The sequence below is a fragment of the Sapajus apella genome, unplaced genomic scaffold, assembly GCF_009761245.1.
Source record: "Sapajus apella isolate SASKATOON/1434 unplaced genomic scaffold, GSC_monkey_1.0 scaffold49, whole genome shotgun sequence".
Classification (NCBI taxonomy): Eukaryota; Metazoa; Chordata; class Mammalia; order Primates; family Cebidae; genus Sapajus; species Sapajus apella.
This window is the reverse complement of record NW_022436989.1, coordinates 11,133,903-11,160,590: the sequence shown is the minus strand read 5'-3', so window position 1 is coordinate 11,160,590 and position 26,688 is coordinate 11,133,903. Positions and strand designations below refer to the sequence as shown.

Sequence of the window (26,688 nt, the reverse complement as noted above, 5' to 3'; positions counted from 1 at the left end):
GTCACCTGAGGCCAGGAGTTCAAAACCAGCCCAGCCAACACAGTGAAACCCCGTCTCTACTAAAAATACAAAAATTAGCCGGTGTGGTGGTGTATGCCTGTAATCCCAGCTACTTGGGAGGCTGAGGCAGGAGAATTGCTTAAACCCAGGAGGTGGAGGTTGCAGTGACCCAAGATGGCACCACTGCACTCCAGCCTAGATGACTAAGTGAGACTACATCATGCAAAAAAAGGAAAAAGAAGATTGTATTTACTCATTTAACTCAGACTTTTTATAATATACACCTGCATAGAAAGTAATAAATGGTGGTTAGATTCCCAAGCCACTGACAAAAACTAATATAATATTATATTATATTACCATGTCATGTTATATAATTGTAATATAACATTGTATTACCTTCTACTTTTGAACACAAAAATTTAATAAATATAATTAATTATAACATATTTATATATGATTAATACTATATAACATCCTATTTTACTTTTGAACATGACATTTCTGTAAATATATTCAAACAGATGCCAAGCAATAATTCCTAGACTGCTCACAGACAAGGTAGGGCTAGCAGCTCACTGCAGACCTCAGGTAGGAGCCCTTAGAGCAAGTGCAGTAAGCAGCCTTCCACTTGAGGCCCTCTGCAACTCTAGGGTCTGCTCTTTGAACCACCATGTAGAACAAGGTGCATCTCTCCTGTGTTCAGGGGTACTGCGACAGGTCTACACAGCGTAAATGCAAAGCACATTAGGAAGGCAGGAGGAGATGGATGACGAGGCAGCAGGGGTAGGCAGGGAGCCTGTCCAGCAGCAATACCGGAGGAAAAGTGAAGTTCTTCCATCTTGCTATTTATAGTCAAAATAACATAATTACTCAGAGGTCACTGTCAAAGGACAGTAAACATTTAATACCAAATTGGAAAACTGAAAGTTATCTCTAAGTAATACACATGTACCTTTTGGAAAACTCACAAGTTGGGCGGAAAATAACTATTTTAATAAATTGCTATCTCCATACAATGGAATACTCTGCAGGCAGTTGTAAAAAGATAAATTTTTACATTTATTAATATGGAAAGATCTCCATAACACATTAATTAAAAAATAAAAGTTAAAAAATGTATAGGGAGTTGTTCTTATCCAAATATAACTAGCAAAACCTTAACAATAAACTCACCTAAAATGAAGACCGAAATTTTGTAAGTGGATAAAAAATTACTTTTATGGAATTTTATTTGAGAAATAAAACTTGAAATTACATAACTACTTTACTTTATACGCAACAAAATTTGGTTACACATGTAATTATGTGCTCTTTCAAAGAACTAATAAAAAATACTGCAAAATTGTTCAGGGAAAAGTATACAATCATTTACCTTGCTTTCACAGAACATTTACAAAGAGCAATTTTGGAATTTAAAAAAAGAAAAAAAACAAGGACATCTTCAAATTTCCCAAGGGCCACTCTTATCCCTCTGCTGTTAATACCACTCCAGTTTGAAGCATCAGTCATGTCCCTTATTCAAATCAATTTTTTTATCTTCAACCATTCTTCTCTGATCTAATTCTGCCACATCCCCCCATGTCAACAGCTCTGTAAGTCAACCCACTTTTCAACATCGCATTGTTTCTTGAAATTCTGCATCTTTTGCAAAATTTGCAATTCCACATTATAAAAAATTCAACTTTCAGATATTTCATTAGAGAACGCTGAACCTGAATATGACTTATGCCTGATAAAAGACATAAATGCAGGAGGGTTTTTTTGTTATTTCATTATTAAATTGTATTATGAAGATCTGGCTTCCATATCTAACCCTATTGCTGCTATAGCTCAGAAAATGAATAGCTGATTATTAAGAACTCATATAATGAAAGATATTTCTATTATTAAACTTTTGAGTTTGGTGAGCTTTTGTGAGTGCCATGCAATACTTAGAAGTAAACAGAAATATGTATAGACGTACAGTTTTTTTTGTTTTGTTTTGTTTTTTAATTAAGACATGGTCTCTCGCTCTGTTGCCCAGTTTGGAGTGCAGTGGTATGATCACAGCTCACTGCAGCTTTGACCTCCCGGGCTCAAGCCATTTTTCTACCTCAGGCACCTGAGTAGCTACCACGCCCAGCTAAATTTTGTATTTATTGTAGAGGCAGGATCTCATCACATTGTCCAAGCTAGTCTCAAACTCTTGGCCTGAAGTGATCTTCCTGCCTTAGCCTCCCAAAGTGCTGAGACTATTGGTATGAGCCACCTAGTCTGGCCTATATAGTTACATATACATATATTTTTTGAGACAGAATCTTACTCTGTTGGCAGGCTGGAGTGCAGTGGCGCAATCCCAGCTCACGGCAGCCTTCAACTCTCTGGTTCAAGTGATTCTCCTGCCTGAGCCTCCTGGAGTAGCTGGGATTACAGGCACGTGCCACCAGGCCCAGCTAATTTTTACATTTTTAACAGAGACCGGGTTGTACTATGTTTACCAGAATGGTCTCAATATCCTGGCCTTGTGATCCACCTCGCCTGTCCTCTGCTGTTTTCTTTTTAAGTTATAATTTTCTAAACTACATAAATCATACAGAGAAAGCATGAACAGTTGGTCATGACAAAACATAACAATGCTACTTTTAGTACCTGGAGAAGATATGGATGCCAGTTGGTGTTTACACTGTGTCTTCTGAGAAGAGAGCATTGCACAGCCCACATAAAGAGCTTGAGTCTGCAGCGCTGTTTTCACATTGCAGTTAAGTGGATTTGAAAGGCTAGAACCATAGGTCCATAAAACAGAAAAAAACTTGAATAACTGAAAAACATCTTGTAGATGTACCTAATTACAAAAAAAAGACAGTAAAGTTTTAATTCTTACTCAAATAAGTTGGTTCCAAACCCTCTTTTGACTAGTGTACAATTAGAAAGAAACAAATAATGTAATGCAATGTTTTGCTCTGTCTAATTATTTCAAATTATTCTATATTTCATGTTTTAAACAACTGGCAAAAATGTCAATGAAGACTGATATTCCAAAGCTTGACACTCAACCTTGCACCTGAAAACACTGAGAACCAAGACAGGAGTGGTATCTGGGATGCCTAATTAAGAAAAGACTTCAACAATGTAGTGAACAATGCTAACTCAATGTCAAATGCTGTCGAGAGAACAAGTCAGACAAGAACAGCAACTGATCACTGGGCCCAGCAACATGGAGGTCACTGGTACTGGGGCTGAAATTTCCTGAGTAACTTCACATGTGCTAAATAACCTCTCTGAACATCAGTATTCACATTTTTAAATGATATTAACCAATCAAAAAGACTGGACTGTTGTGATTTTTAAACATAGTAATGGGCCTAACATGTTAGTAGGAGTGTAGCAATGTTAGTTTCTGTTCAATTTGCCGATGAACACTGTAATGTAGTACTCTTTTACAGGGCCCGTGCTTACTATTATATACGCTTCATTGTTTACAAGTCTACTTTCGTTTTCATTATAAACTGTCCAAACTCAACCCACAGTATCTTCTTTTTTTATTTTGAGACAGAGTCTTACTCTGTCACCCAGGCTGGAGTGCAGTGGTGCAATCTTGGCTCACTGCAGCCTCCACCTCCCGAGTTCAAGTGATTCTGCTGCCTCAGCCTCCCGAGTAGCTGCAATTACAGGTGACTGCCACCACGCCCAACTAATTTTTGTATTTTTTAGTAGAGACGGGGTTTTACCATGTTGGCCAGGCTGGTCTCAAAATCCTGACCTCAAGTGATCCACCCGTCTCGGCCTCCCAAATTGCTGGGATTACAGGCATGAGCCACTGCACTCAGCCAGTCATATCTTCTTTAAGAGTACAGTACGCCTGGAAAGGATGAGCCTTATACCTTTATGAAAAGTTTCATCAGAACCCTGAAATGAACAGCATCAGCACCACTGAGCATCATCTCAAAGAGTCCCATAAGCAGGTGCAGATAGTCCCTGCTGTCTTCTTTCAGTTGCTCAGGATTCCACCATATGTCACCTACATGGACATGGAAAGAGAAAGGATACACAACCCTACATGAACAGGCCAGGAGCTTTTTATTCAAGAAAAACAATTGCTGTGGAGTCAATCATTCAGTTTTGCAGAGTATCACATTTAAAAGATTCACAGCTTGTGTCTTACCTTTAGGAAAAGACTTAGGAGCTTTCAGTGCATACATAAAATTTTTCAGGGAAAATACAAGTAAAACAGAGTCCTCCACGGCCACCCTCTGGGTAGTGTTGAGCTCTTCCACATAATGTGCCCACACCTCCACTGGTATCCCTCTGTCTAGCATCAGTTCAATGTGCCATTCTGAGGGGATTTCCTGAAATGTGAAGGGAAACAAAAACTGGTATAAATGAAGGGTTCTGAACATGGGTTATATGGGTAAACTGCAATGGATACATGAATTCCTCTGAGTAATATGCAAAACTTTTGTTTATGTGCGCATTTTGGTGGGGAAAGGAGTAACAGAACTGCTTTCGTCAGATTTTTAAAGAGGTCTAACTATCACTATTCCCAAGGAAAGATAAAGATTAAGTTAAATTTTCTCTATGTCTTACCTTAAAACACTACTTCTAAAAACAAACTTTATTCATATAAACTGTCTATCAAATAAAGGGTAGGAATAAGTAGGCATCTTTCTTTCTTTCTTTTTTTTTTGAGATGGAGTCTTGTTCTGTCACCCAGGCTGGAGTGCAATGGCACAATCTCAGCTCACTGCAATTTCTGCCTCCCAGGTTCAAGCGATTCTCCTGCCTCAGCCTTACGAGTAGCTAGGAATACAGGCGTGTGCCATCATGCCAGGCTAATTTTTGTTATCTTTAGTAGAGACAGGATTTCACCATGTTGGCCAGGTTGGTCTCGAATCAGGTGATCCACCTGCTTTGGCCTCCCAAAATGCTGGGATTACAAGGGTGTACGCTACTGCGCTTGGCCAAAATAGGCATATTTCAAAACAAGAAGATAAAAGAGTTGGATTCCCAAGACATCGTTAAAGGGACTTCTTTCATTTCACGGTTTTAGCACTAATCTGAATAAGGTACACGGTAAAATTTCCAAACCTGCAGATGATTTTAAACAAGCAGTAAAATGTTAGGTGTTTAGAAATTATACTGCAAATGCCAAAAGAATGCAGAAGAACAGCTATAAGAAAATGACAAATGTGACTCCATACAACCGGTACAGAGTTATAACTTAGAAGGAAAACAATCCAAAGCCAGATTTATAATGTAATGTCTCCAGTGAGGGATTTAATTAACTCAATGCGCTACTACAGGCGAAAATATGCTCATGACCTCAAGAAAGGGTATTAAAAGTAAAGCAATATAAAAAGTAAAGCAATATAAAATAATCTAAATATTATACATATCTAAATACGTATAATAAAACAGTCAATTTGTCCAAACTTTTAACACAGAGAACCAGTATAGTTCAGGTCATCACATTTCACAAAAGGCACAAAGAAATTAGAAGTTAAGAAGGGTCTATCTGGGCTATTTTTCAAAATATGAAGACAACTCTTTTCAAAGCTTAGAGATTTTAGCTAACAGTGGTCATGATCAGAACTTATAAAATCCTGGGGGTACATGTAAATGTGAAAAAGATATAATTCACCGGGCGCGGTGGCTCACGCCTGTAATCCCAGCACTTTGGGAGGCCGAGGCGGGTGGATCACGAGGTCAAGAGATCGAGACCATCCTGGTCAACATGGTGAAACCCCGTCTCTACTAAAAATACAAAAAATTAGCTGGGCATGGTGGCGCATGCCTGTAGTCCCAGTTACTCAGGAGGCTGAGGCAGGAGAATTGCCTGAACCCGGGAGGCGGAGGTTGCGGTGAGCCGAGATCGCGCCATTGCACTCCGGCCTGGGTAATAGGAGTGAAACTCCGTCTCAAGGAAAAAAAAAAAAAAAAAAGAAAAAGATATAATTCATTTAGTGAATCCTATAATGAGACGCCCTCTAAAATTTCGGGGACAAATAAAAACAATCCTATTACATATAGCAGATATTAAAAATAGTCTTGCTACCTCAAGATGTATCATGAAGTAAAAATGCAAACAGCTGCAACAAGTCCCTTAGTAATGCTATCAATGACAGTAGTATGATGGAGGGATACAAATCTATGTAATATTAAAATTTTATAAAGCTGAAAAGATCTCTTTTTAGTAAACAATTGAATGAAATAGTATTTTGTTCAAGCACTAACACACCAAGTGAATTCTTCATCACTACAGGTAGTTAGGTGTAGCTTGGCTAATGATCCAATAAAGATAACAAGAAGGAGTCAGGCATTAGATACAAAATACTGCAACCTTGAAATTTTATAATTCGACTAAATTTTCTGTAAAAAGCAAGGGAGTGCCTAATTGACTATCCCACTGCTACCCAGGACTGCTTCACATTTCATCCAGCTAGTAGCCACAGACTCAACATCTCGCCTCTGATTTTCCGTTTTGCTGTGACTAACAGGCCAGGCTGTTGCTTTATTCAACACCCCACCTTCTGGAGACTCTGCTTTCCTTACCACTGCAGTAATGACACTTTCAAGTTTCTTTATTTTTTTCTGCAGCAAACTGAAGACTCTTATCGCAAATGGAAAGTGGGTTTCCTTCAAAGATGAACAACAAGAGACGAGCACAGACATGATCACGTGACATGTCACTTTCTGCTTCAGGTTAAAGGACTCCTTGTCACCCATGCTTATTAAATCCTCCACCTGGAAAAATAAACACACTCTATTACTGTTGCTCTTCATTTTCATAAAACAATTTTTTCAACTCAGGTCTATCTAGGTATGATATGTTTTACACTTAAAGTGAGATGACACCTATAAAGCCTTTATAAAGTATTAAGCACTGATTTCTAAGTAATTATAAGAATAGCTTCAGAAATTGTAATGAACATATTTGCACTTGCCAACTGGTTAATGTATTTAAAGCACACATCTAATACCTTTACAAATGTTTATTTAGTAAGGCAAAAATAATTTTCTCCTCTTTTGGATTGTATTTTGCTATTTTAACAAGAAAAAAAACTAAGACTAATATCTTAAATGGGAATGGGAGAAAATGGCGGTAAAAAGGATATCTTATTCTTATGGCTGTGATATGGATCCACATTGAAAAAATATATAAAATGTTAAAGATGTCAAATATTGCACAAAATATATTAAACAACACTGTAATGTTTAAAGTAAAACCAAGTACTCAAGAATGAAAAAAAATTTTTTTTAAAGAAAAATCTAGTGAAGCAAATGCTGAGAATTTATAAGAGTATGAGAAAGAAATCCAGGGGAGGACTTTCACAGCATACTTACCACATTTAACATTGAAGACGGATCTCCTGAATTTATATTATCAGCCAATAACTCAATCATCTTCTGATTCGCTACACCAATTAGTTTTCCTGGCTTTCTGTTTCTAATCACATTTTCGAGAGCTGTAAAGCAAAATTGAATACCGAGAGCTTTTATGTCACCAACACTCAAAGAATCATATGAAGAATTCAGGCAAACATTTTACAACTGTTTATGAAGGTTTGCTTTTTATTTTTCCTTGTATCCAATTCTGAATCTGTCTATCAGTGAGTTGGCTTCCTTTTCATTGTATATTTTTCATTTTGGTAAAAATTTTAAAAGACCTTACTGGCATATAACAGGACAAACAATAAATTTTACATTTTTTTTGGTTTCTTTTGTGTTATCTGTTCACTTTTTCTAAAAACAACTAAATTTCTTACCTTCTTCCCAGCCTCTTAATAGAGGGTGCAGAGAGCAGATTCCTGATTTTGATAAATATATAGCAATTTTCATCTCGGCAGATTCCATATCATCATTATTGATGACCATAAATGGTAATAAATGTGTAACCACCTGATTTGACAACTGATAATTTTCACTCAGTATCTCTTCTTTAATTAATATGTCAGCTGCTATCTTAAGTACCTCGTACCTAAAAGACATGCAGGCACATTTAGTTGAAAGACACAAATTAATCATCACACTATTACAGCTTAGCTGACAATATCCTGGTCTTCTGATCAAAAATATTATTCAGACACACTGAGATACCACTTAAAATCCATGCCAATAACAGAGTTATCTGTGACAATACATTTATTATTTTTTTGTACAAGTGCTGGGATCATAGGCATGATCCATGCTGCCTGGCCAAAAATACTTTTAATCTGCTCATCCTGTCTAATCTTAAAAAAAAAAAAAAAATTCTTAGAGAAATCACTAGAGGTTAACCATAACATAAAACATATCACACTAGCTATCTCAACTCCACTGGAAATCAGATTCACTCAGGAATTAGATAAAAAAAAAATGAACCAAGCACAATCTACATGATAGATATCTACCTATATGATGGATACAAAAACATGAAAGACACACTCTCATCCTCTATGGAGCTTACCTGCTTTTACTTGCAAAAAGCTTTGATGCCAAAAAGGAAACAGCTAGAGCTTATTAAATACTTACCACAGATGGAATCATGTGTCTCTGAATTTATTTTTTAATTTGTTTAATATATTGGTGTTTGTTTTTAATTATAAAGTAAAAATTATATTAAATTATATAAAGTAGAAAATTAGAAAGTACTTCCCATCTTACTTCCCAGAATTCAGTATCATATATTATATACTTCCTTTTGCACTTTATTAAGGGAAATTCCAAACATAGAGAATAGTATAATGAACACACACACATTCAAATTAATTAACTATATAATGAAAGAGTATTACATTAAGATCTGTTCTACTACCACAACAAAAGGATCATGTGACCAGAAAGAATTTAACACAAGAACTTCATCAATTCAAAATAGGAGAAGAAATGAATACATACCATTCTCTATTCTTTGAAAGTTCTGCTCTTTGAAAGAGATTCAGAAGATTTGAAATCGTCACTTCTGAACTGAAGTGTTCTTTGAAAATCTAAAGGGAAAAAAGTATCCATGAGTAGACTTGTACTTGCTTCAAACATGTATGGTGCTTTTTAAACGCAAATTTTAAAAAGAATGAATTATAAGGAACTTCTCCCAAGAATCCTAGCACAACTTAGAAGTTTTAAGATCTATTTCTCAAAAGTGGCATTCATAAGATAATTTTCATTGGTTCCAAGGTATTTGCTATTGATAAAAATATGTTAAAAGCAATACAAAAAGTCACAAAGCATTTTTCCTGTATTAAATGCATATACTTAATATATCAAATTGTAAATTCCTATGAGTTCCTCCTAACTACACTTAAGTCTTTACTCTCAAGAGAACAAATTTCCCATGGAAATTTCCAAAAATATTCTAATCTCAAGCAGAGAATCAAGTGAGAAGGGCAAGAAAATTTATAAAATTGTATAGCTCAACAAATGACAAATTCACTTACCTCAAAAGCACTTATTGCCGCCAAAACAACATCTATATTATCATCACCTAATCGGGCTAAAACAGCTTCTTTTATGAAAGACTCATCAACACCCTCCTAAACAATAAAAAGAAAAATTAATTTATCTGTTGCTAAAAACCTCTTAAGGCTTTGCAGTAGAAAGGAAGCATGGTTGTGTGAAAAACACTCCAGAATAACAGTCTAACACAGGCTCTGCTCTGGATGAGAATTCAAATACACTAGAACTAGATAATCTCTAAAGGGCCTTTTGAGATTAATAATTGGTACAAAGCTTTTTCAAGTTTTCACTGAAAATATAGTAAATATGTATACTCTGAATAGAGTTTTTGCAATTAAGGAGTTCATCTTATTAAAGTGAGAGCCCAGATATTGACAGTGCATAGACTAAAGAACAAGAATGTCTCATTTAAATCCCAGCTCTACCACTTATTAGCTGTGTGACTTTGGTCAAGTTACTTAACCTTTCTGGATCTCACTATTCTCACCTATAAAACAGCTTTGCTAATAATAACACCTACCCTCAAAGGGTTGTTAGAAGATTAAAAAATACATGTCAGTCTGTAGCACAGTGCTTTACACATAAGTACTATTAAAAAAAAAGCTAGCTAGTATTATCTAAATTTTGCAAGGGATAAGGATATGTACTACAAAGCCAGTCTGCCAAAACTAGAGGTCATTTTTTAAATATAACAAATAAAAGAGTATACATTCATTCGCAGAAAAGGAAAAATAAGACTGCTAATCAACATGAATATATCCCTATCCCTATGTGGCAGGAAAAAAAGCAACTAAATAATATAAAAAATATAGGTCACTCTACTGGGAGAAAAATGAAAATTCTTAGAATTCACAAAAATTAAGTTAGTTAGGCACAGTGGTAGGTGCCTATAATCCCAGCTACTCTAGAGGCTGAGGTGGGAGGACTGCTTACGCCCAGGAGTTTGAGGTCAGCCTGGATAACACAGCAAGACACCAGCATTTAAAAAAATCCACAAGAGCTGTAAGTAGCTAGATATCTGAACCTGGAATTTAGAATAAAACCTATGACTTGTCATCGATAGAGAAGAGAAAATGAAACCTGGTAGGCAAAGGAAGACATGAACGACAATTACAATACTCAATCCTGTAAGCTGAACATATACAGGGCCCTTCACTGAAACACTAACCAAACCCAGACAACAGGTGAGAAAGGCAGTGAGAGCAAAAGGATGAGAACAGCTTCAGAAACAGAAGAGTCCAGGGCTCCCTTTTATTCTAGAATAATTTCCTATCACTGAAATCTTCCTATCACAATGAAGAGTATTATTCAATGAATTTATTTAACACATCAACAAAATAAACCTACTGGCAGTTTATGAACGCAGAACTCACACCAGATCAAATAAAGCAACATTTCTCAAACCTGAATATTACATCAGCCACTTTTAAAGAAATATTCTCAAAGATCTAAATGTTAAATTGTTTGTTTATACATGAATTCAAAATTAAATATAACTCCTTAAAATATAGAAACAAATATAAAATATAAAAACAAACATATAATATAAAATATAAAAACAAATTTTTTTAACCTACAAGGGAAATAGTACAAACTCTATAAAACCAATAAAATTCAAATGAAGACAAATTTAGTGTGATTAATGGTAATTAGCTGAAATTAAATTTTACTGATCATATGAATTTACTTGTAATACGAATCTGGTTCTAATTGCAACGACACAAGTTTTAGAGTTTGACATGTTTTTATACTGCCATGTGCTGCAAGGAAACTAAACTCTGTTACCACTTTTCTCTATTCCAGAAATTTCTCAAATATGCAAATCCTGGTATTACACAGATGGAGCATTCCTATTTTAATTATAGTAACTACAGTAAAATGTATATACAATTAGCACTTCACAACCACAATCTGAAGGCTATGTAAAAAAATAATGAGTCTATCTGAAACGAAGAAAAATTTTGAGAAAATAATACTATCAGTGGTAATTTATAATTTACCAAAAATTGTACAGGTACTGCTTGAGTGATTAAAATTTGGAAACTACTATTCTATTTGAATTACTGCCAAATCTTCATACTAATGCCTTTTGGTATAGATGCAAATTACACCAAATTATTTACAAATAAAATCAGCCTCAATACATATTTGAAGCCACTAAAATTTTAAAGACAACTGAAACTGCAGGCACCAAAATCATGGAAGTGTTCAAAAGTTGTCATTCAAATGTCCCAAAATTAAGACTATCAAAATCAAATTTTATTTATGTATTTATTTATTTATTTTTGAAACAGGGTCTTGCCCTGTCACCCAGGTTGGAGAGCAGCGGCGTGATCACGGCTTGCTGCACCCTCAACCTCCCGGGCCCAAGAGATCCTCCTACCTCAGTCTCTCAAGTAGCTGGGACCACAAGCGTGTACCATCAAACTTGGCTAAGTTTTCCTTTTTTAAATTTTTTATAGAGAAGGGGGTCCCCCTATGTTGCTCAGGCTGGTCTCAAACTTTTGGGCTCAAGTGATACCTCTCCGAAAGTACTGGGATTACAGGCATGAGCTGCTGTGATGAGCCCAAAATCAAATTTCAAAACTAAAAGAATTCACAGATAATTAATGAACCTATGTGAATTAATCTACAATTTCCAGTTTGAAAAACACTAAAGATAAATAATTTTCAATGTGGAAACATAACAGCCATTGTTATTCGGTTACTGTTAAAATGGGGACTACAGGCATATGCAGTCCTAAATATTAGTCTAAAGTAATCTCATGAGCTTTATACAGCTCATCTGTATAATTATACACTAACAATTCTAGGTAGTAACTTTAATTTCTTACTCAGAACTACACTCCTCATCATAAGAAAAAAAAATCATACATGAAAGCTATCCAAAACAAACCTTTGATGTTTTCATGATATTTTTCAAATGATTAATGGCCAGAAGTCTCACAGGAACAAGTGGATGATTCAGACTGAGCATCAAAGAAGTATCCGAATCTGCTAAAAACTATAGGGTTCATTCAACATAATTATCAAATGATTTCACTTAATCTGAACAGTCTATAATCAAGAACAAAACCCAGAGATAACCACCCCAAATTGCCCAACGTTTCAGTAAAAACCTTCTCACCACAGAAACAAAAAAAGGCAAAATATTTGTTTCTAGAACATTATATGAATTGCAGTAGATGAATACTTGTGCCTATGTGTAGGTTTAATTTAGTAAAGTAATTCTACAAAGTAATTCTGTATTTTTTATGCACATCTGATACCAAAGTAAAGAGTACCTAAGATGAATCACTGTTTTAACACCTCCTGGAAGACAGAATGCAACTCATCTAAAAGATGTAACAAACACTGACATTCAAATTAGTGACAACTTAGTTCACTTACACAATTTGACTAAAAAGCAAGTCTATCAACCTAAGATTTGGAAAAGCAACACTATTAAAAATGAAAGTCTAATTATGGAAAAGAAATACTAAAGCAATCATATTTCTCTTCATAATTATCTGTTTTTAAGGCTAATTACAAGAACTTCTGCTTAAATGTCTAACCTCTATATAAAGCTTTAGGTTTGAATCACCAGAAAATTTCTGAAGTTTTAACATGGTCATGAAATAGAACCAATCTCCCCCTTGCTAATCAATAATATAGATAGCCCTGTGTGGCTGGTACACAGGAAAGCATGGACCTAAGGGAAAGACGGAGAACACCAGAAACCTACGTGACGCTGTCCTTTGATAATTCTTAATGAATATCCCATACAAAATACCCAATTAATACTTTTCCTGAAATAAGTATCACATTCATAGTTATGTACAAATTATTGTACCTTTCTCCAATTATTCTATTCCTGCCTCAGAGACGTACTTCAGGCAACTAGGCAAACTGTATAAGGTCATCTCTGTGAAATTTTCCACATAAAAGAAAGAAGTGGCAAATTTCCTTCTGAAGCTCTTCACATAACCATACAAATGTACCCCAAACTGTCATCGTTCCTTTGGAGAACAACATACCTGATATTTTCCTCCACTTGTAGAAAGGGAAACAAACTGGTGAAAAAGCTCTTGTTTTTTCAGGTCTGCAATTTCCTTTAGGTGTTCCTCTAACACAACGTCTAACGTTCTGGGGTATCTGGAAGCAATTAAAGAGTGAATTCATTATTCTTAATATTAATCTCATAAACCATATGTCTATAAAGATATAACATTTTAAAAATTACTGACAATGTGACTTAAATTTTAATACATGTTATATGTAAAACCTAATGTCATTGGTCAACTTTGTTACTCTGACTACTCCAATAACAAAATAGTCTCTCGCTAAAAAATTATACTCTCCATAGCCCCCACACAACCACTATTTCCTCTTACATTTCAAATATTTTTGATTATGATACTGGCCCCTTCTTGAAGAAGAAATTTAAAAAGGACAGTCTCTATACAATTCAGTATATGAAGATGTGACTTGTGAATCGTATCTTTATAGAATAGGAAGTACTTTGGAAGAGGACAAACATAAATACATAACTTACTTGCTTTCTAAAAGCCTAATGAGTGGAAGAAACTGTTCATTAAGCAAAGATACTTTATCAGAATCCATTTCTTCCTGTGAATTATATGAAATATACTCTTCAAATAGAAGGCTGTAAAAAAAAAAAAAAACAAACCCAGAAATATCAGCACATATAAGAGTTGCTATTTATTGAGTACCTACTATATTCTAAGTGCTTTAGAAATATTATCTCTAATTGTCTACTTATACAAGGTATAGTATAATACTTATTTTACAGATAAAGAAATAGGGGCCTAGTATAGTGGTTCACACCACTGGCATTACAATCCCAGCACTTTTGGAGGCCAGGGTGGGAGGACTGCTTGAGGTGAGGAGTTCAAGACCTGTCTGGAGAACACAGCAAGACCACACTGCTATTTAAAAACGTAAAAAAAAAAAAAAAAAGGAAAAGAAACTAGGGTATAAAAAGTCTTCCAATTTGCTTGTGAGAACCAACACTCAGTGAGCCCTTTTATGCCATGAAGAATGGGGTTTCACATTTTAAGCCCCAGTCTGATACTAGAGCCTATGTTCTCAACATAACTTCATGTGTCTACTCTCCTTTAATCCACAAACCAAACCTCTGAGCAAAGGGGCATGAATGAAGCACACCAATAGACAGGTACCCTCTTGATGCTACAAACTGGCAAGGCCACATCCAGTCTAACCTCCAGAACTTACTATACACTTGGAAGTGGTGAGGGCAGAATTTACACCTATGTCTGCCTGCAATGCCTGCATTCTTTTCACCGCATCAAGTTGCCCATTAGGAAAAAAAAACTGAATTATTTTTACAGTAAAGAAATATTCCAGCCAGGTACGGTGGCTCATGCCTGTAATCTCAGCACTTTGGGAGGCCGAAGTGGGTGGAACACCTGAGGTCAGGAGCTAGAGGCCATCCTGGCCAAAATGCTGAAACCCCGTCTCTACTAAAAATACAAAACTTAGCTGGGCGTGGTGTTGGCACCCCTGTAATTCCAGCTACTTGGGAGGCTGAGGCAGGAGAATCGCTTGAATCTGGGAGGCAGAGGTTGCAGTGAGCCAAGATTGTGCCACCGCACTCCACCCTGGCGACAGAGCAAGACTCCATCTCAAAAAAAAAAAAAAGATTAAAAAAAAGAACTAAACCTTACTCTATGCCTCCTTCAATATTAAGTTTCTAAATGACATTTACAGCGTTTTGACTGTGATATACTACTTCAAATATTATGGTCTGTTTACTAATAGAAAACTTCAAACAGCCAAACTGCGTTTAGTTATTACCCAAATTTAGCTTAACCATTAACTTTCCATTTTCATCTATAAGCACTAAAGACATGCAAAAACAATTAGTTTTGCTTTTAAGGCTACCAGTTATTGGATTAAGTACTTATAGTTAATGAAATGATACAGACAAAGCAAGATATACATTAAAAAGGAACAGCGAGAAATTTCTAACCAATCTTGAAAATTACACTGAGTCGCAGAAATGTAAATCAAAAGCACATCAAAGATAATAGCTTACCTAGCCAACAAATGGTCTAAGTTGTTATTCAGTGATATTTTTGTAAGTATAGCTTCTAAGTGGTTCTTGTAGATTTGACCATCTATCCCTTCAGTTTCTTCTCCTTAATAGGGAAAAAATTAAAAGTGTTGGGAAACATTTATTTTGCAAGCTAACATTATTAAATTTCACTTATAGCAGAAAATCTTTCTTAGAATAAAGCATGCACACTGATATACAGTTTTTTATCTATTTCCAGAAGTGCATTCCACTTATATTTTTCACAGCTTTTTTGTATAGATCACCTTAATTTGTTTTTCAACTGAATTCTCTATTTTTAACAAGTATTATCATTCTTATAACAAAAATAAAACAAAAGTCCAAAATTAGTCTTTCACCAGGTCATATTACAAATTGGTTGTGATAGTCCCAATCAGCTATCTCTGAAAACAGGCTAAACTTTCATCTCAGTACCTACCCCTTTACTGTACCAAGAGCTGGCATCCATTTCAGATTTATAATAAACATAAGAATCTGATATTAGCTCTTGCTTTCAAACACTGGAACATCACTCATTACCTTTAGAATAGGAAGAAAACATTTTCATTTACGCTAGTCATTTTTCCAAAATGTATGTTTAAACCAATATTTGGTTATGAAAACCTCATTTTGCGGCAGGCTGACAGTTTAGATAAGTATTTCTTAGCGTTCCCCAAGTAGGAATGGAACCAAGTGTCTCTTCCTAGTCTTTTTGTATTTATTAAAAGACGTAATGCCAGCAATCATTCTAATTATGATGATGATGATGATGAGATACGGACTCATTCTGTCACCCAGGCTGAAATGCAGTGGCGCAAACACAGCTCACTGTAGCCTCGAACTCCCTGGGCTCAGATGATCCTCCCACCTCAGTCTCCTGAGCAGCTGGGACCATGGGTGCATGTCACCATGCCGGGTTAATTTTTGTATAGTTTTGTAGAGACAGTGTTTTGCCACGTTGCCTAGCTGGTCTTGAACTCCTGAGCTCAAGTGATCTGCCCGTCTCAGTTTCTGAAAGTGCTAGGATTACATGTTTGAGCCAACTAGCCCTCTAATTATTATTTTTTGCTTTGTTTCATAATTTGGATTTTTATGCATAAAAATTTTCTTGTTCTTATATTTTTAATTACTCTAGGGAGAAAAACTTTTTTGGCAACTGGATATTTATTGCAAATGAATCACTAAAGTTCATTAAATTCCTAAATGAGAAGGCAAAGGTTTACTCGGAAAAATTTTTAAAATTATTCTAGTCTTTTTCATGTAACGACTATTAAAAAACTTGTTCTAAGAAACCACTCAATTAAAAAGGATCTCTCTCCAACCAACCTGCTCCCCACCCCAAATGTTTCTCATTTAATACACAAGTTACACAAAAACAGCTGGAAAACAGAAATTTCCAATATTTTAAAGCTGTTAACCAGGATACGGTTACTATCTTAAGATCAAATCTTAGAACGTTTCTGGACAAAAAATGTAAAACCACAAACCTGTAACGTGATGAATGATGGAGACAACCAGATGGGGAAGCATGTAACGCAGAAGAGGACTGACATCGTAAGTTTCAGAAATCCCATGAAGTATTGTAATAAGATCAGGAACATTACATAAATGAAGGAATGGCCTTTGAAGAAGCAAAAGTACATACATGTTGACTTTACAAGTTAGACAATGAGTGACAATATTTAAAAAAATATATAATCACTTATCTTACAAAAATAATTATTCAAAATAATTTTATTCACTTCTAACTAGCACCATTCCTCAATTCAATTGTACATACTTTTTCCCAAGGCTCTCTGGCTTCTGTCTCTGCAGGAGTACTATCAAGCAACTTAATCCATCCTTGATCAAAGAGGGAATCTTGGTTAATGTTTTGATGATCTGTGATGCCAATGAATTCACAAAGGTATCTTCCATTGTCACTTTCACAGAAATCTGACATATTATCATATATGTTGCAGCTCTGTAATCTGGTAAAGATGATTTCAATCCCTAAATATTTTTTAAATATAAGGAAAAATGATAAACTATATTATTTTCTTCTACTTAAAATGTTAATCTGACAAATTAGAAATGTCATAAATTAGGGATTACTACAACCTAATACATAGTCAACCACTCTTCAGACATAAACAATAAAGGAGTTGACCCCTTTTTCAGAGTGGATAAAGAGATGAGACAAGTCTGTTGGATGAGACAAAGGATCTCAGAAAATTTTCCAACTCCAAATATCTACCATGTGTCTTAACAGGAGCCAGTAAGCTCTTCTTTTATTCGTAAAAATCTACTTACGGAAGGGAGACCCCAATCAGATCACTGATGGAAGAAAAAAGTCTGATGAAAGACAACAAGTTGAGACAATGGTGGGAAGTAAAAGCAGTATCTCCATGGGGCACCTGGGAAGGCATCAGGCAACAAGACACTCAGGAAAGAAAAACACTGAGATGTAGGAGCCAGTGCACAAAGAATGCTGAGAGCCTGCTTCTGCCCCAAAGACAGTCTACTCCATCCTCCTTCCAGTAAGGAACAAACGGCGACGAAAATCAATCTAGGAGATGGTGGCAGGGCCAGACAGCCAATATTTATTTTTAAGAGTCCTAATTAAGGTCCCACTCTGGTTAGTTTCTAATAAAAAAGTGTCATATTTTCAACCTAAAAGTTAAATTTCATCAATCACCTGAAATACATTGTCAATTTAAAAATGCTTAAATCTAAAAAAAAGTTCAAAAGCAAGAGAATTCCTTTAAGTACAAAATAATCTACTTAACACATCAGCCGTGCCGACCTTTTGGATATAGGGAAATAATTTTGCGATGATATTGTCTGATACGTCTTCCGCAGCTACCAGCGCCGACACAATGGTGGATGCATAGAAAGCCAAGAGCACCCTCAACTGAGCTGAGCTGCCCGGGTACTCAGCAAAAACCTGAAACAAGGAACACAAACACACACATGGAACAGTGAAAGGGAGGGAGGAGGACTGCTTGAGGCTGAGACTTCAGTGAACCATGATGGCACCACTGTACTCTAGCCTGGACAACAGAGTAAGACCATGTCTCCAAAAAAAAAAAGCAAAGTGAAAGGCCAAATAAATATTTACAGCTCTCCTGAACTACCATATGAAATGCTTAATACATTCGCAATGTGACAAGAATGAACTAATAATATTCCTAACATATTAATTAAAAAACAATTTTTTTTTTGAGACAGTCTCGCTGTCACCCAGGCTACAGTATAGTGACCTGATCTCGGCTCACTGCAACCTCCCCCTCCCAGGTTCAAGCTATTCTCTTGTCTCTGCCTCTCGAGTAGCTGGGATTACAAGCACATGCCACCATGCCCAGCTTATTTTCATATTTTAAGTAGAGATGGTGTTTTAGTCAGGATCGTCTCGAACTCCCAACCTCAAGTGATCCGCCTGCCTCAGCTTCTCCAAAAGTGCTGGGATTACAGGCATGAGCCACTGCATCCAGCCTTAAAATTTTTTGAACAGCTTTCCCAGGATGAATATTCCTGACATTTCTAGACAGTCTCTTCAAATAGTCACTGTAACTAGAATTTGGCAAGGAACAGGCATTTATTTTTGTAGAAAAACACCTTTGGAAAAAAACAAAACAAAACAAACAAAAAAAAACTGATTCTCAAACTGGTCCCGCTTCAAAACACCAGACCATTAACAAAATAAAATTATCCAAAGGACCACTCTTATTAGGGAAGGCTTTAGTGTGTTTTCTTCATTCAAAGCAAGCAATCTTTTCATAAAATTATATACTCATGAAACAACATACTGCTCACCTTCACAGATTTTGTCACCAAACTACAAATGAAATCCATGAATCCAAGGTCTTTGTAGCAGTGGGTAATCAAAGTTCCTTTAGCTAAGGGCACTCCGGATTGCTATTATTAACAAAAAGAACAAACTATTAGCAACATCCATCAACTAATCCTTATTTACCCCAGTAATCTCTTCATACTGCTATAGTTCATAAATTAAAAACATAATCTCTCCTTGTAACTGGTGATGGTGATGAAATTAACACACAAAATCATGGGAACTTAGAAATTCAAGAGAAGGTTTGCAATGAGGGCAGAAGTATTTCGTGAAAAATGTTTCTTATTATATGGCACATTTTGAAAGGTACTTATCAAAATCTGTTTCTCTAGATTCTTAGTAATTTTACTGGTTCTATTTGGTTTCTGAGCCAATATGATATGCTTCTGTTATTGCTTTCAAATAATTCTAAGAACAGAAATAAACTAGGAACCTGGGCAACTTATACCACTATTCTCACCATCCAGCATTATACATGGTATGTAACAGATGCTCAATAAATATTGACCAAATAAATGAAAGGAGAATTTTAAGTGAACTTTAGTAGGTGAGTGGAGTTTGAATTCCTGGAATAAGAGGGCCTAGGGAGCAGCAAGGTCCAAGGGTAGATCACAGGAAGAATAATTTTGAGGCTATGAGCAGAGTGAATGTTGGGAAGAGCAGCTTGACAGCTTTATCAAAGCCTGACCTTCTCTAACGTTCTTCAGTTCAAGTGCTTTACATTCAGATTCTTAAACTCTCCTTCCAATTAAAAACTCCTCATTACTCCTATCTTGCTAATTCTGAACACTGACCTCACTACCATCATCACCCAAAGGTGCATAGCCCCATGATCTGTTAGCCTACTTTCATTCCCATTTGCCTCCCCTCCTAACCTGGATCACCACGCTCAACATGCGGTAAAGTTCCTGCTAACTACATCTACTTTGCTCTACCACATGTTGCCAAAGTGCTGATAGTCAGCCAGCTGGTTTCCCGTACAATAGCATGCTGTTTGATCTAACCCAGACCCTTCCGGTTATACAAGTATACTTATATTCGTCTGTAAATTAATTCCTAGCATCTTCCTCACAACTTTAATTCTTAAGCCCTGAAGTTATCCTTATCCTTTTAATTTTTATAATTATTTTCTGCCTTTCTTCACCTCCAACTTTTTTTTTAAGCTCTCAGTTCCAAAATTTAAAATGCCAAACAGCATGGTACAACAGAAAGACACAGGGTCTGGAATCAGACTGGGTTCAAATCTCAACTCTGCCACTTAGTAGTTATGCGAACTTTGGCAAGTAGCCTGTCCTCATCTGTGAAAACAAAGTTTTGGGTTAATCCAAGACAATATAATATACATTGCCTAGCCTGATGTCAGATACTAAATAAAAGCTAAATATTATTAACATTAATAATAGTTTCACTGGCAAGTTAGGAAATAAAAATGATGGAGGTAATAACTGGACCATTCCCAGGAGCACTGGCTCATTTTTTCCTAATTAAATCCCTTAATCAAGATTTGTAATGCTTACAGACATGTGTCATTCAGCAATCATACCTTAACTGGCAACAGCCAGAACCATTTGTGCTTTGAATTATTAATTTTTAGCAGCTGTATGACTCGCACAAATATTCTTGTCTCATGGTATGGCAGAACACAAGCAATGAGGCTATCTTGATTATAAAGATGTATATGGAACCTGGGGGAAAAAAGCAAATAGTTCAGTTGGACACAAAACAATAAAAAGCACCTATTTCCTCATATGCCCAAGCTGTGTATTAATGAGCTAAAACAACCTAAAACAAGTAGCAGTAAAAAAATCACATAATTATAAGCAAGATACAGAACATTTTAAAAGTCCTCAATTTTCCATTCACATATGCCTCAACATGGGCCTGCCAATTCCTATCCAATATCTTTAAATATTCAAAATCAAAATATACACCCCATTCACTTTCTCTCAGTTTTAAAATTTTTATTTTTTTGAAATAGGGTCTTGCTCTGCCACCCAGGCTGGACTGCAGTGGCACAATCATGGCTCACGGCAGCCTCGACCTCCCAGGCTCAACTGATCCTCCCACCTAGGCCTCCTGAGTATCTGGGACCACAGGTGAGCACCACTACAGCTGGCTAACGTTTTATTTCTATGTAGAGACTAGGTCTTCCTATGTTGCCCAGTCTGGTCTCTTAACCTTTTTTTTTTTTTTTTGAGAGGGAGTCTCACTGCTGCCCAGGCTAGAGTGCAGTGGCACAATCTTGGCTCACTGCAACCTCCATCTCCTGGGTTCAAGTGATTCTCCTGCCTCAGCCTCCCAAATAGCTGGGACCACAGGCACACACCACCATGCCCAGCTAATTTTTTTTTATTTTAATAGAGTTTTACCATGTTGGCCAGGTTAGCCTCGAACTCCTGAGCTCGGGCAATACACCCACCTCAGCCTCCCAAAGTGCTCGGATTACAGGCATGAGCCACTGCACCTGGCCAAGATGCTTTTTCTAATTCTCTCTACCAACTGATCTCTCTTCTGTATAAACTCTATTCTTTTATACAGACTTTTTTTTCTTGAGATAGGAGTTTCACTCTTCTTGCCCAGGCTGGAGTTAACAGTGCGATCTCAGCTTACTGCTACCTCCACCTCCTGGATTCAAGCGATCCTCCTGTAGCTGGGATTGCAGGCATGTGCCACTACACCCAGCTAATTCTGTTTTTTCAGTTGAGATGGGGTTTTTCCATGTTGGTCAGGCTGGTCTCGAACTCCTGACCTCAGGTGATCCATTCACCTCGGCCTCCCAGTGTTGGGATTACAGGCATGAGCCACCATGCCTGGTCTACATGTACTTTTTTTTTTTAAAACAGTATCATACATTGCCTTTTATTAGTTTTTTTCTTTTTTTTTTTTTTTTTGAGATGGAGTCTACTCGGTCACCCAGACGGGAATGCAGTGGTGTGATCTCAGCTCACAGCAACCTTCATCTCCCAAGTTGAAATGATTCTCATGCCCCCACCTCCCAAGTAGCCACCACGCCTGGCTAATTTTTTTTGGTATTCCTAGTAGAGACAGAGTTTCACCATGCTGGTCAGCCTGGTCTCGAACCCCCGATCTGAAGTGATCTGCCCACTTCGGCCTCCCAAAGTGTTGGGATTACAGGCGTGAGCCACTGAACCCAGCCTATTAGTTTCACATATGATTTTAGTACCATCCAAGCTGTTACTTTCTCCAGGAAGCTTTCTTCAACTATTCCAGGCAGAACTATATCCACAAAACTACGCTTAATTCTTTATTACAGCACTTATTTCAAAACAGTAATCAAGCGGAACCTACTTATCTGTGTACTGAACTTAGTATATGTTGAATAAATAAGTAAGTCTTCTGAAGAAATAAATGAAAAACCAAATTTAATAAGTATTGCTTACATGAAGATCTACTTGGGGGTAAAACTAGATGCTAGAAAACAGATGGCAATATTACAGACTTTGAAATACTCTTTTTTGTCTGATTGCCCTAATGTTCTGACAATCAGAAGATCCAAGTTAAAAATTATGTTTTCTTGGTGACTCATTTATTTCTTTAAAAAATTAGTTTATCTCCATATCTCCATTTTTTGTTTTTTGTTTGATACAGAGTCTCCCTCTGTCACTCCAGTTGGAGTTCAGTGGCGCAATCTCAGTTCACTGCAAAATCCGCTTCCCGGGTTCAAGGGATTCTCCTGCTTCAGCCTCCCAAGTAGCTGGAATTATAGGTGCTCACCGCAGCGCCCTGCTAATTTTTGTATTTTTGGTAGAGACAGGGTTTTACCATGTTGGCCAGGCTAGTCTTGAAGCCATGTCTCCAATTAATGGGATAGAAATCTACTTTTAAAACATGTAGGCCGGGCGAGGTGGCTCATGCCTGTGATCCCAGTACTTTGGAGGCCAAGGTGGGGGTGGATCACCTGAGGTCAGAAGTCTGAGACCAGCCTGACCAACATGGAGAAACCCTGTCTCTACTAAAAAAACAAAATTAGCCAGGCCTGGTAGCGCATGCCTATAATCCCAGCTACTCTGGAGGCTGAGGGAGGAAAACAGCTTGAACCCTGGAGGCAAAGGTTGCAGGGAGCCAAGATCGTGCCATTGCACTCCAGCTAGGGCAACAAGAGAGAAACTCTTGTCTCAAAAATAAATAAATAAAAAATAAAATAAAACATGTAAATTGGATTTGGTGTGGCAGCTCATGCCTATAACCCCAGCACTTTGGGAGGCTGATGAGACAGAAGGATTGCTTGAGGCCAGGAGTTCCAGATTAGCCTGGGCAACAGAGACACTGTCTCTACAAAATAATAATAATAACAACAACAACAACTAGCAGGGCATGGTGGTAATCCCTGTAATCTCTGCTACTTGGGAGGCTGAGATCCAAGGATCATTTGAGCCCTGGAGGTCAAGTGAGCCATGATCACACCACTGCACCCAGCCTAGGTGACAGAAAAATCTTGACACAACCAAAAAAAAAAAAAGAAAGAAAGAGAAAGAAAAAAAAAGAAAAGAAAAGAAAGAAAGAAAAGACGGCTGGGCAGCTGGGCACAGTGGCTCACGCCTGTAATCCCAGCACTTTGGGAGGCTGAGGTGGGTGGATCATGAGGTCAGAAGTTTGAAATCAGCCTGGCCAACATGGTGAAACCCGGTCTCTACTAAAAAAAATAAATACAAAAAAATTAGCTGGGCATGGTGGCAGGTGCTTGTAATCTTAGCTACTTGGGAGGCTAAGGCAAGAGAATCACTTAAACCTGGTAGGCAGAGGTTGCATGAGCAGAGATCGAACCACTGCACTCCAGCCCAGGAGACAGTGCAAGACTCCATCTCAAAAAAAAAAAAAAAAAAAAAAAAGACATGTGGAGAATAAACTAAACAAAAATGTGTATGCTGCAATGTGATACCAATATGTGAGAAAATAAACTGAGTAAACTGCTGAGACAATTCCCAAAGCAGATAAAAGATCAGACCTTGGAAATAAGCCAGTTGTATCCTAGCTTTGCCACTTACTAGCTGTGTAACTCAAGCAACTTAACCCCTCTAAGCCTCAGTTTTCTCAACTGTAAAACAGAGATAATACAAGTAGTCTCACCAGATGAATGCTTCGAGGATTAAATGAGATAATGCAGGTAAAGTGCTAACCAGGACCTGGTGTATATATGCTCAATACACATTAGCTATCATTGTTTTTCTCAAGTAATGGTATTTCAGAAGGTAATATTGCCTGCTTCCCCAACCATTTTGTTATTTTGGCAAGAAAGAAGCTTAATACCCATCGCCCCAAGTGTGCAGGAACAAGCTGTCACTTTGCCATTACAGCTTGTTCCTGCACACTTGGGGTGATGGGTATTAAGCTTCCTTCTTGCCAAATAACTAATGAGCTTAGGCCCGGCGCAGTAGCTCACGACTGTAATCCCAGCACTTTGGGAGGCTGAGGCGGGTGGATCACCTCAGGTGATCAGGGGTTCAAGACCAGCCTGGCTAACACAATGAAACCCTGTCTCTACAAAAATACAAAACTTATCCAGGCACTATGTCAAGTGCCTGTAATCCCAGCCACTCAGGAGGCTGAGGCAGGAGAATTGCTTGAACCCGGGAGGCAGAGGCTGCAGAGAACCAAGATTTCACCACTGTACTCCAGCCTGGGCAACAGAGCAAGACTCCACCTCAAAAGAAAAAAAAAGAACTAATGAGATTAGACCATTTACTCAAAATCATCAGTAGTTCTACTTTTCATTATCGAATAAAAAGAATTTAAAGACAGAAGAGCATGCTTATCTCACACAATGGATGTGGTCTTAATCTCTTAATATATACCAATTTTTCAGCTTTAAGTTGATAAGTGTTCTCAACTACTTAATTTTTTAAAAGACCAAAGTGATTAGCCCATAGTTATATCTGTAATTCTATTAACTACCTGTGAATCAACCACTCCAGACACTTCTGCGCTGGCTTAAGCAGAAAGTAAGGTGACAAGTGAATAAGGAATAATGAAATGTTTTCATCCAACTGTTTGTTTACTGCTTTGGTCTGAACGCTTCGCTCCAAGGTTTTTGCTAGCTGACTGAACAACGGTGCTTCAAACTGCTCAAAGGAAGGATCAATTCCAAGCAATTCTTCCAGGCCAGTGCATCCTAAATTTAAAAAAAAAAAAGCCAGTTTAGTTAATGAATCTTTTCAAGTAAACTCATCCCACCCCTCTTTTGCAGTTTTACTTACTCTAAAAAGTCTCTGAATTCTTTAAGTATGTACAATTTGTAATACAGTCTCAAACACTGCTTTCTAGTTTTCAAACATATAAAGTAAGTCTTATCTCATCTACCAGAACAGAAAGTACTTCGTGGCAAGAAACACTGCTTTTTTTTTTTTTTTTTTTGATATCCTCAACAATAACTATGCCAGTCCTCTGAGAGGACTCCTCCGTTACCCAAGTCACTGCCTCTATCCCCTTTTAGCTGTTCTCTTTTTGATTTATTAGTTGACCTCTCTAACCTTGTTTCTTCATCTGTGAGATCCAGATACCACTCCTCATAAACATTTCAAGCACAGCTAAAAGACGGCTCACCAATGGCAAAGGCGGTGTCCCTGTCGATGGTGGCCGCTTCCTTAGGGTCAAACAACAAAGAGGCAACTTCATCTCTAGAGAAGAGGCTGGGATCACTTTGAGGGAGGGCAAGTCGTTGGAGCTGCTGGGCTAAGGACGTCATCTTTCACGCCAACGGAGTTTTAATGACAGGGGCTAAAAAAACATAAGCACTTTGAGAAGTCTCTACGAAACTGTAAGGCGCGTCACATACAAACAATTTTCCTCTGCACTCGGCGCCGTCATGGACACACGACGCGGCTGTCCTGAGATCTGTGGATCCCGGAGATGCAAACACGACAGCAACAGCGCTAAGAACTAATTACAGTACCGGCCACCGCGCCAAGGCTTTCCTTCAACCCTTATTCGGTAGATACCCGGAAAACTCTTACCCTTCCTCGATATGCCGCCCCCATCCGCAGCCACATCAAGCGGCTCTGTGCGCCTCCTTACCCGGAACTGGGAATTTGGGTATACCCTGGAATGCAGCAACTCTTCACAGCAGCTCCCACATGGTATAAAAGAGTCCAACCCTCTTCCGGAAACCTAAAACATGCTGTAAAACCTCTTCCGGCTGCGACACTACGGCAAGTGAAGAGGTTCAAACTTGCGCGGAATAACACGAGACAGCTCCGCCTCTTGAGGCAAAAGCCCGCCCCTAAGCCCGCCCCTAAGCCCGCTGATCTAGGGCTCAAGTCTTGAGTTTCTTAACGCTCCGCAGCTCGGGTGCAGCCGTCTGCGCTGTGGCTTATGTATGAGGCTTTCGGTCTCTGGATGGGCCTTTTGTGGG

At 37.5% G+C, this 26,688-nt stretch overlaps 1 protein-coding gene across 4 annotated transcripts in view; it reads right to left on the bottom strand.

The window, feature by feature from the left end:
- Positions 1–26,465, bottom strand: part of HEATR1 (HEAT repeat containing 1) — a 57,290-nt gene extending 30,825 nt beyond the window's left edge. The window contains exons 1-20 of one of the 4 annotated variants that reach the window (XM_032242268.1): positions 26,352–26,465; positions 25,881–26,054; positions 25,233–25,449; positions 20,863–21,004; positions 19,283–19,384; positions 18,273–18,413; positions 17,268–17,479; positions 16,975–17,108; positions 15,470–15,572; positions 13,946–14,056; positions 13,428–13,545; positions 12,308–12,415; positions 9,393–9,488; positions 8,857–8,945; positions 7,746–7,957; positions 7,324–7,445; positions 6,532–6,723; positions 4,145–4,328; positions 3,864–4,000; positions 2,632–2,824 (exon numbers count right to left, since the gene is read on the bottom strand). In XM_032242268.1, coding sequence (XP_032098159.1) covers positions 2,632–2,824; positions 3,864–4,000; positions 4,145–4,328; positions 6,532–6,723; positions 7,324–7,445; positions 7,746–7,957; positions 8,857–8,945; positions 9,393–9,488; positions 12,308–12,415; positions 13,428–13,545; positions 13,946–14,056; positions 15,470–15,572; positions 16,975–17,108; positions 17,268–17,479; positions 18,273–18,413; positions 19,283–19,384; positions 20,863–21,004; positions 25,233–25,449; positions 25,881–26,022 — 2,755 coding nt within the window. In that variant the 5' untranslated portion in view covers positions 26,023–26,054; positions 26,352–26,465. Of the gene's footprint in view, positions 1–2,631; positions 2,825–3,863; positions 4,001–4,144; positions 4,329–6,531; positions 6,724–7,323; positions 7,446–7,745; positions 7,958–8,856; positions 8,946–9,392; positions 9,489–12,307; positions 12,416–13,427; positions 13,546–13,945; positions 14,057–15,469; positions 15,573–16,974; positions 17,109–17,267; positions 17,480–18,272; positions 18,414–19,282; positions 19,385–20,862; positions 21,005–25,232; positions 25,450–25,880; positions 26,055–26,290 lie in introns of all 4 variants that reach the window. The other 3 variants (XM_032242270.1, XM_032242269.1, XM_032242271.1) reach the window with 3 other exon arrangements.
- Positions 26,466–26,688: the final 223 nt, after the last annotated feature.